This window comes from Stylophora pistillata, chromosome 7, assembly GCF_964205215.1.
Source record: "Stylophora pistillata chromosome 7, jaStyPist1.2, whole genome shotgun sequence".
Taxonomy (NCBI): Eukaryota; Metazoa; Cnidaria; class Anthozoa; order Scleractinia; family Pocilloporidae; genus Stylophora; species Stylophora pistillata.
Window position 1 is genome coordinate 23,232,180 of NC_142525.1, and position 11,019 is coordinate 23,243,198.

Genomic DNA, 11,019 nt, shown 5'->3' on the forward strand with positions numbered 1-11,019 from the left:
ATTTTACTGCAGCGCCTGATTTCTTGAAGGATTCAAAGAATATTAACACTCGTGTCTCGCTTGCAGACCACCGCTTGTTTATCGCGGTTTGCTTGCCGCGTTTCGTTTCGTTTCTGGTGACGTCTTGAGGGATCGGATTCGGATTAAAATATCCAGAATATACAGAAAATGCTGAAGCTCCATATGCTGGCAAGGTCGGGTAGCTGATGAACTCCGTGCTATCCAAACCTCGACTGGGTCTGGCTTCTAAATTGTTTTCCTGACGCCGCGACAACTCGGAGAACAGATAGCCGTTGCGGTATATCGACTCGGCCGGTTTTTCTTCAGGATTCAATCTGTTTCTGAAACGAAATTTGTCTTCAATTAGATATAAGTTTATAAGAACAAACTAAACCCGGAGTGAATCAGAAAAAAATAAGGAATTCAGAAGCGATTTATACTCACATGATTTCCCTAAATCGCGACATCGGGGATTTTCGCGCGCACGCAGCAAAAATCTTCAACAGAAGTCACGTTCTCAAACATTTCCAAAATTAGTTTCACAACACGATAATTCCGGATCTGTCACCAGCGCGATGGCCGACGAGCGTCCATTGGTCGGCTAATCTGGGATTTTATTTTTCCCTTTTTCTGCTTTAGGGTAGTTGTCAAGGGAAATCCACAGGACATTCTTTTGTTCTCTTGCGGTATTCAAGCCCCAGACGATAAAAACTTTCCCGAGGTAATATACTCAGGGAAAAATCGGTCACACTTGCAAATTTGAGTTTCCCGAGGGAAACTGTCAACAAGTCAAGTTTCCCCAGGACAAAACCCTGTAGTGTGACCACAGCTAATCAAACACCACTGAGGTGAGAGTTACCCAAAAAGGAAAAAGGATGTTTGAGGATAAGGAACATCACAACGATTTAAAACTGGACGAGAAAACCTGGGCTAAATTTTTAAGACGTACAAATCGCACGCGAAACGTAACTTCTCGAACATCTATCTGACGAAATCCTGTCTTGATTCTAGGTTCTCCGTCAAGGTCCTTCTCCCCTTAGATACCTTGAAGAGGTTATCGACAAGTACATATCCTGTGTACAAGACAAGAAAGAAAAGGGATGCGATGAAGTCATGAAGCCACCAGCATCTAAATCTTACGGCTCTCAAAGAAGATCTGTGTTAGAAGGCATGCAGCTTTCTCCTTGGGTTATGTGACATTTATTTCAGTAGCATAAACAGTGAGGCATCTTACTGACGTTTTCTAACCATGTGCATATTTTAGTAATGCAAGCCTGCAAATTCAATCAACAGTCACTTCTCTATGTATGTTACTGTACAGAGACAATTTACCTTTGTGGTTATCATTCAAATTTTATGCAAAATACCAAAGGGCTGAGTCTGAAGATTTCCTTTGCTGTTTTTTTTTTTTTTTGTAGATAAGTTTTTGTTCCCCTCCCTTTGAAAAAAAAATTTACGATAAAAAATTTCTTGCTCCACCAAGGTAATAATTGATGGACTTAAATGTCTATCTTTCGATCTATTTTCATTGCCCCTATGAAGCGAAACTTTTGAGCCCTTCAGCTCCCTAAACTTCGTTCAAGCGAGAAACAAACAAACAGTGGACAAATGTAGGTTCAGATTGAATTTGAAGTGAAAACAACAAGCAGTGTAATCCACTGTCCAAGTAGACCTTCAGGTAGTCTCTTTGTAATGGACCTTTTTCATGCTCTGCTAAAAAGGCTGTTTATCCTAAAGAAAGTACATTTCGTTTAAAGAAAAAACAGGGTTTCTCAACATTCTCCCATGAGTAATAGTACATTGCATAAACGCAATTCCCTCTATGATATAATTATGATTATCATCTAATGTACTTTCCAGTGTAACCAAGATATCTAACGTCTCACTTTGCACTGACTGAAAATTTATTAGTTTTCAATGACTGTACGGGAATAAAGTTAGCAATGCGAAATAATAAAAAAAAGCCTTCTTTCTGGTTTAAGATTGGATGATTGTATAGCAGGCTCCGGCGTGCTTTGGCACCGAAGAAAATGCCACGCACCTTTTACCATGGCAATTTCAATTAAGCCCAGAAAGGATGCAAAACGTGGTCTTAACTTTGATCTTAGCCATACTCAAGGGCCTTAAACAAAATTGAATTTAGAACATTTTGAAAGAATGATGACGCAAATGTTCTGAATTATGTCTTGTCTTTACGTTTCCAGAGTTGTTTGGAGCTCGCAAGAAATCTTCACAGTCTGGTTGACTTTCAGCGTCCTTAACGCATGCTATGTACTTGTAGATGCTCTCTTTAAGATAATTCAAAGGCGAGGGTCCATGCCTTAGGACCTGTGGAGATGTAGAAAGCAAATTATTGGAACTATTTGGTTTATTAGGAGAACTGGATAAATGATATCCAACCCTATTTTGTTACTTTCGTTCTTCCCGAAGGCAGGTGCTACTGAGTACACAGCAGAAATTATACCTTCTATTGCGTCTCTTTTAAAAGAAAGAATTCAGAGGAAGGAAGGAAAGAGTGAAGGAAGGACGGATTGAATTTGAGGTCTAAAAGCAACACGGAAAAGGCTTACAGCCACTCTCCGAGTTAAAAAATGATCCCTAAACGAAGCGCGGAAAATAATAACCTAAAAACACCAAACCTAAGAATCACCTGAAAATGAAAATCCTTTATATTAAACTTCTCCCCCAGAACCTTCTCTGCTTCCTGTTTCAGCTCCATGATTGACAGTTGCCCGAGCATGTAAGTGACAGCTTGTCCGGGAATGCTCTGGTACCGAGTTACTTCCTTCTCAACTTTGTCACTTGTGTCCCAAGCGTAATCAGCAAAGAGCCTTAGAGCCCAGTCACGCGACTTGCCTTTGTAATGCAGCCCTGTGTCTACGATCAGTCTTAAGGCTCGCCATATCTTGTGAAATAAGATAAATAAGATAAGGCATGTAAAAAAAAAAAAAATCCCCAGATGGAAACGTTATGTTACCAGAGCCTGGAATAAACTTCCAGACACCAAAATGGATCGTTAAAATTGAGTGGGAAAGAAAATGGTGAATAGTTCAGAATATTGACACGGAATACAAACTTGTTGACGGACTTGAACTGAAAATTTCACCTAAAAGTTTAGACATATCATGACCTGGCAACGCCTTCAAATATATCGAACATTAGCTAGGTTAATGAAGAAAACATTTTCCCTCTACAGGTGTCAAGCTTATATAAGAAAAGAGCATTGTAAATCAGCTACGCGGAATCCACTCCACAACCTAAATCGTTATCCTAATTGAGGACTAACAATAATTGAATATGCATTCAAATTCTCCTGTGATTACTGAAGCCGGTCCCGATTGTGCTTGGCAACTAATGAGCAACTTTTGGCGTTTGAAGCAACTTTTCGTGGTTCTAGCAACCTCGACCAATTTTTCTCTTTCTGAGCAAGACAGGTTTAGAGCACATTTAAAGCACGAAAAAGTCAGCGATTTTAAAGAAAACTTCAATTGATGCGAACTTCTTGAGTGAAAACATAAACTCTCACTTGACGACGTTTTGCAGGCATGTTGCAAATTTTAATTCTATAACGGATAATCGGCTAAGATTACGTTCGACGAGACATCAAATGAACCATGTGTTTTGTTCTGTTGGATTTAAGAGTGTCCTTAATTTTCGCCAATATTTTCGAGCAACTTTTTAATGGTAGTTTCAAGTTATTTTTCTTGAGCAATGTTAGCAATTACTGGTAGAACAAAAAATAAAGCTTTTGACTACCATCTAAAAGTACTGAGAAATTTTGATAGCCCCTTTTGAAATTTTGATATCAACTTTTTAAATTTTTGGAAATTTTTTTAGCACCATTTTGGCATTCCAGAGAGCAAGATTTCCAGCCTCTCACGCATACAATCGGGACAGACCTACCCCGTGATCGGTGAGTAAAATTACCTGCCATTTGAGCATGCCGTATTTGATCAGCGGATCATACTTGTAAGTGTCTGTATAATTTGATATCAGCGGATTCTCTGCGTAAAGAGCCCAGCCTTCAGAAAACTCCAAGAAGAATGTGCTCTTTTCGATCCACGAGATGGGATCAGAACAGTCTTCTTGAAAATTCTCCACATATCCTTGACTCTGGAGATAAAACGAAAAACCAAAGTATTAGAAAGAGATCATTTATCTCTATTAGTTGAACAACACAGCGCTCGCGAGGGAGCTAAACTATATCCTTAGTGATATGCCAAACACACAACGGTGGACTAACTAACCTGTGTGTAGTGTCCAGGCCTTGCCTCGTGTGCATTTATGGTCCATTCTTCATTCCTAGGGCCGGGCCTTTGCAGGAAGAATGGAATGATGTAGGTGGAGGGCCTGGTACACTCTGAGTTACTCTCTTGGAAAGCTGGAGCCGCAGAGGATGGGTTGAAGCTTGGGACGAGCTGAACGGGACAGTTTGGAGTAGATCGGTAAAGACCAGTGAAATGGAATAAGTCGATCGTTTTTGGATCAAGAGTAGCCATAATCTAAAATCAGTGGAAATGAGATCTATTAGAAAGACATTAAAAAGACTAACAACAACAACAAGAACAACAAAACAACAACTAAATTTTCGTAAATCCTTAGCGTGAGGCTACAAAAAAGTGGAAACAGGTACCAATTCCGCATAAGTGTCTACTGCAACAATATCCTGAGCACACGTGGCAACTTATTACATAGAGCTAGAAATTACGTGGAAATCTCGAGTTTCATCTCAATGGCATCTGACTACAAGAGCCTATAGTTTTCTCGAAAATGATGTGTAGTGATCTGCAATTCAACATAAATGTTCACCTTAAACAAAAGTGAAATTCAAACTGACCTCTCGCGCATGAGCAAACCAGTTTTGCATGGCATTCCAGCGAACAGGACAATGCCTTTCGGCTCCAGAGACTGTACTGCACAGCCTATAAGCAACTGTGTTTGATTCGTTCCTTGGAATATCTTTCTTGTTGTAAAACATTTCCGATCCATTCAGCATATTAATAAACTTTTCCTTCGCCCTCTGGGTGTCATTCTCATTGGTTATGTTTTGCGCTAAGCTTAGAACCTCAAATCAAAAGGAAAACGCACAAAGAAGTCACAGTTAAATTATTGGAATATGCAAACAACGATATAATTTTCCTTTGCCAGGTTAAAGTGATATGCGGTTCGGCAAATTTAGCAAAGCAATACGGAGAGTCTTGTCTCAAATAGGCAAATTTGTGGAACTGGTGATTGTGTATTTCAATAGTTCAGGGTCAGAATTGATGGCAATCTCTCCATTAGCTCAGATCATAGTATTTCATCTCTTATTGAATCGCATCTAAATTTCGATTGCGTTATGTAATAGTCTTGCTGAGTTCGGTGCAAACAAACAATGTTTTCTGAACGAGACTTTTAGCTTCTACGGCAAAGAACAAAAATACTCAAATCCAAAGGAATCATTTTTCAAGACGTATCATCTCACCTCCGGATAACTTCGATCTATCATTAACCAGCCCAGCTCGTATATTTCATTCGGGGTTTTATTGGTGGTGGTAAAGTACTGCAGAAGCTTCAGATAGGTGGTTTTCCCGTCGAGCTTTTCGCCCGTGGGCAGCCTTTTAGTCGTTCTTCTGTCTGTCTTTGTACCGTTGATATAAACGTAATCAAGGGGTAGGCTGGCTAAGCCACTGGAAAGATTGCTGGGGGTGCAGTACTGTAAATGTTCCTCTTCGACGTACCTTAGATCAAACAATTTTATTTAAGCCGAGTGTGATGCATTTAAGCCCATTGAATTATTAGGGAGTTAATGTAAACCACGATGGCAACGGCTACGGGAACGTCACCAAACAAAAGGATTAATGAGCAGAACAATGACTGTGCGCATGCGTTATAAATTTTTGTAAATTTCTTTGCGTCCTTTGCAAAATAACAACTTGAACGTGAAATTATCAAACTTTGCGTTGTCTGGAGAACGTGAACGACGACGGCTACTTTTTTAAATTTGTTTTTCAAGTTTAACGCTGTGTTCCATATTTAGTTTCGAGATAGTTTTGACAGTGTGTAACAAACTAAACGGCGTAAGAGTATCGTGAGATTCACAGGTAAAAAATAGTTCAACTCCTAACCGACGTTGTCTGTGGTTTCACCGTCGTCGTTTCTTGAGCTCCCTATTAACTTGGTCGTTTATATCTGTATGATATATAATGATGAGGAGAGACAAAATTAAGAGCAGGTGGGGTACTGAATTGAAGTCACACTGAATTCTCTTATTTAAGTTTCAAGCATATGTGAAGTATCCAGATGGAAGACTTGTAAGCCCCATCTTGGGAGTATGATCGTTTATCGTGTTGATAAATTTATTGTAAGATAAGGTTGAAAAAAGTGACTTATCCTCTGAGATTTCGCGATCTGAACAGTCCTTGTAGGAGAATAAATACTCATATATGTGCATATATGTGCTTAGGAGCCACAACTACGAGCCTTAACAAAACTCGATGAGATGTGTTTTTTGACTCCCCGGCCGCCATATTTGTGTGCCCCTCTGAAGGACACAAACATGGCGTCTCCATACAAAACCTTACAAATTTGAGTAAAACATTTCTTCAAATATATTCCGCGCGAAACATTGTACAGATCTGAAGCTATGTTGAGATTGGCGGCCACTGTAAATGCTTGGGTTTACTAGATTTTATGATACACTATCGAAATGCATTCAAACAGTTAGATTTAACCGCCAAGTCTTTTTACAAATATCAAATTTCTGAGTTACGCACTCACCTCAATGCGCGCTGAATCGGCTCACCAACATAATGTATGACAAACTGCCTTAAAGACTCATTCACCGCTTCACCGTACTTAGTTTTCCACAACTCCGATTCTTTTGAATTCATCTTGGAAAGGAAGTCGCTGACCAGAATTTTTTTCATGTATGGTGCATCAAGAATCCCTGGAAGACGAGAGGAGAGAGACTAACTTGTGCAACAGCGACTCACATTGTGACAACTTAAGCGAGCGGAAGTCATCAGCGCAGGCCTGATGGGATTTATATCGACCCCTTTACCCTTTTTAAGATATGATTAATTCTCACCCCTATCTGCTACATATATCCTTGTAAATTAGTTACGAGAATTTTATTTATTTATTTATAAAAAATGTTTAAAGAGGGAGCCCAGCTCGCCATAACGGTTTTCTGGTGTTAGATCAGGATATTAACTTTTACCTGATAAGTTTATGTATTCTTATTATCTGTTTTGCTGGATAAATAATGATTTTGTCTCATCAGCAGCTCGGAGGTGAATAGTCCTGGCTATTTACTTCCAAACTAACCAATCAGCGCTCGAGAAAAGCGCTATTTACTTGTGTGTTGTATACTAATTAATATTAGTATATTTCAGAGCTGAGTAAAATTTCCAGCAATCTGATTGGTCGAGCGGTTCCTTATATGACGCTATATAAACCGCTCCACGCGGTTTATATAAAATGTTAAAATAAAATGTTAATAAATGTTACTAAAATGTTATGATTTTAGAAATTTCTCTGTTGTTCAGCTCTGAAATTATACAAAAACAATTATTCAACTCACCTTTTGGCGAATAATTGTTAAATATAATTATGATTGTATTACTTGAAATTTTATTTTTTGTGTTTTTGTAAACTTGTAAACTCGGCTCCACGGCTAAACATTTCCATGATCCACATTTAATCAAGTCATGTCATCTAATCTTAACCGGCATAACCACCAGAGAAATAATCACCAATTATACGACGGATCAAAACTGATTTTGACCAAAGTTCAAAGAGAGAGTCATAATATGAGGCCATGAAATCACTGAACGAACGAAACAGAGCAATGTCACTTAAGTCTTCCGACGGATTGAATTCGACCGACCACAGCTGAAAGCGCTACTGCCCACCTAAAATTTGTTTCATTTCGAGGTACAATGTTTTCAAAACTTAGTGGACAAGATAACTGTCTACATTTCCTCATTTACTTTTAATTACTAAACGTACAACACGGATGCCACACTGAACAACTTAACGTTCTCCACTGAAAAATCACAAATGAAGACAATCGGGAAAGGTATGATCGAGTCTCAAAGGCTGCAACTCTCAAACACTAAACCTAGAAAATAAAGAGCTTTTAAACTGCTCAGAGTTAATTTCAATCAGATATTTTTCTTTTCTAAGTTTATTGATTTCCTGAAAAGCCCTTTTTCCAATGGTTTGTAATCACGATACCAAGAAACTTTTTTCCAAACAAAAACAAACAATAAAGGCTGATAGTTTCGAAAGAAACTGTTTGGGGCTGCGTCGGTGGGAGTAACGAAATAATTTGGATATATCAACAAAGTTGAAATGGTAAATTGGCCACCGTAATGATTACAAAAGCTGACGTTTCGAGCGTTAGCCCTTCGTCGGAGCGAAGGCCTTTCGCTCCGACGAAGGGCTAACGCTCGAAACGTCAGCTTTTGTAATCATTACGGTGGCCAATTTACCATTTCAACTTTGTTGATATATCCAAAAAAAAACAATTTTCGATTTATTTACTGGCGTTATTATGATTTCATATATTGTTTTCTTTTTTTTTATTATTTTTGACAAGAGAGCGTAAATAGACCTTAAAAGAAAAGCAGGTGTCCTATATAATATATTAAGGTTTTAACTCCGAAATTTAACTTTTGCGGTCGTATTTTAGGATTTATTTCTCTTTCTCCGATAGGAGAAATTCTCTGTTTTGGCTAATATGAGGCTTTAGTGCAATTCATATATAGATTTTTTACCTCTTTATTCAAGAAAATTTGTCATTTTAAGTTAATGAAATTTTTTCTTGTTTGCGCTAGGAATTATAAGTTCTATAAGAGTAACAAAACTGCCGGTGTCTCTCCATCTCATTAAGAGGTAAAAAGTTGTCAGGGGCTTAAAGACTTGAGAATAAATCCTGTTAATTTCATGTGATCTCAGTAGACATTATTATGACAGGACATTTTCAGCAAAGACTTTTAACGGTGCAAAAACAACTTCAAAGCATAATAACATAATATTTTGCAAATAAAGAAAGGAAACAGTTATTGAAACACACCTGCAATCTGCGAATATATTCTCAATTCCAAAGAACCTATCATTTTGTTTTGTTTTATTCATTTAATCTGAAATGTCCATAAGTGTCTGAAAATCGCAAATTAACCTCTAATAATTTTGTTGGAATATAGAAGCTACGTTATGGCTACAGTGTCTATTCGGATGTTTTGTGTCTACTCGACGCCCTCAGTTGATTTGAAGAAATTTATCGCACAATGAATTTACAGCGTTTGAGCACGTTTTCCAGCTAAAAAAAAAAAAAATAGTAATGCTCCTAGGAATATTTTGAATGAAAAAAAATTTTCCACTTAATAGTTTTAGTACTTCAATCTGAGAGAATTTTTTAATGACAGCTATAAGCTTTGATCTTAAAATGAATTTCAGAGTCCGAGAGAATAAAAAAAAATTTATGATCCAAGACCAGATGGATTAAAATTTTCGTAAAACATCAAAGGTGATATGATTATCATCCTAAGCTGTAAGCTACTCCGACGATGAAATAATTTTCGTCTTTTCAGATTGATCAGGAATTCTTACAGCAGGTCAAAAGTTTGTCGCATTAATCGAGAACACTTGGCGTTAATATTTACATTTTTGCATTCACTGAGTTGGACACATTACTGTGTAAGAAATTAAGACCCTTATTTCCTTACCAGCTGGGCCATTAATGTCAACTTCTCTAAAGGCGCCTCTCAAACCATCCAGCCCCGCCTTACACTCCTCGATCGTACGAACCATACCAGTGGCCACGCCTAATTTCATGTTCTCCACAAACTGAATAAATGTTTGGTTAATTTCCATCAACTTATCCCTTAATATCTCCACTTCAGACACAGTCGACGGCTGGAAAAGGGGCAGTGGGCTGCCCACATCCATAGGCAAGAAACAGATAGATGACCAACAGAAGACATTTGGTCCCATGAGCCAATCTCCCGAGTAATAATCATAAGAGAAGGGGACGCCATAAGGAAAAATATGCCGCATCCAGTGTGAAAGCTGCGCTTTGGCCCGCTTTTCCCTCAGTGTCAGTTTGTTTTTTTGAATGTTCATGTTTTTAAGCCTCTTCGTCAGTTTAGCTATCTCGTCTGTAACGAATTTTATCTGCATTGGCGTGGAATCGTAGCTTTTATACCGCTGGCGGATTTCACTTAACGTTACCCCTGGTTTGAAGGCGATTTTATGCGGTAACAACTCGTAAAATCTCTCTTGAGCTTCGTATAGAAACCTTACTAGTCCTGAAGATTGCGCTTCCCCTGAATATTCACAGCCACTCCTGATTGCTCGTGTAACCTTGGCAGTTTGACATTGCTCGCTGTTCTTCCGCACCGTGTTCGCTTGGATCATCATAACAATACCTGCAACAAGGCAGGCTATTCCAGCGATTATCAACGCGCCCACGATAACAGATTCACATCTAGTCCGCCGCCTAGTAATTCCAACCTCTTTATACAACGCCATTCTAAGGTGAGAGGAAGAAAAAGTCCACAGGGCCAAAAAAGTGCATTAAGTTCAACGCCGAGTGTCAAGTTTTATGGTGTTTCGGAAATCGCTCGAGTGGCCCCAGAAAAAACAATTCTTGCCAAAGTGCAATCAGTGTTTTGTTTTGGGGTCTTAGGCCAATCAATTTTCACAAAATCGCGTCCGGTTTTCTTCATTTTTATTTCTTCATTAGTGAATAAGTTTCGCCGGTGTCATTTGCTGTGATAGAAAGATGTTGACTTTTTTTGTTAACTGTTATGGAAATCTGGCACTTTAAGGTAGCGCGTGGAAAAGCTAATCTAGAAATGTAAACAAAAAAAGTAAATAAATCGTCTGAGATAGGTCAAATTAACGGTTTTGGAGATAAATTGCTCGACGCACTTCAAGATCAAAATCATTGTCGAATGAACTCTTCCACGGGCAAAAATTACGGCTACAGCGATTTGCCACCAAATCTCGCAAAAAAAATTGTCAGGAAAA

The 11,019-nt window shown here is 38.5% G+C and overlaps 1 protein-coding gene across 1 annotated transcript; it reads right to left on the minus strand.

Moving 5' to 3' along the window:
* Positions 1-1,868: 1,868 nt before the first annotated feature.
* On the minus strand, positions 1,869-10,608 carry LOC111331669 (uncharacterized). The gene is made up of 8 exons (XM_022936824.2): positions 9,714-10,608; positions 6,760-6,928; positions 5,465-5,720; positions 4,838-5,065; positions 4,248-4,502; positions 3,928-4,113; positions 2,651-2,905; positions 1,869-2,328 (listed from the first exon to the last, which is right to left on the minus strand). The coding sequence occupies exons 1-8, from the start codon at positions 10,516-10,518 to the stop codon at positions 2,140-2,142; spliced, it is 2,343 nt and encodes a 780-aa protein (XP_022792559.2). The 5' UTR covers positions 10,519-10,608; the 3' UTR covers positions 1,869-2,139.
* Between the last annotated feature and the right edge of the window lie 411 nt (positions 10,609-11,019).

Excerpts from the sequence above, each read along its gene's own strand:
- LOC111331669 (XM_022936824.2), bottom strand. The coding sequence starts at position 10,518 with ATGGCGTTGTATAAAGAGGTTGGAATTACTAGGCGGCGGACTAGATGT. Across the intron at positions 5,721-6,759 it reads CCGATTCAGCGCGCATTGAG|GTACGTCGAAGAGGAACATT; the intron begins GTGAGTGCGTAA and ends GTTTGATCTAAG. Across the intron at positions 4,114-4,247 it reads GGCCTGGACACTACACACAG|AGTCAAGGATATGTGGAGAA; the intron begins GTTAGTTAGTCC and ends TTTTATCTCCAG.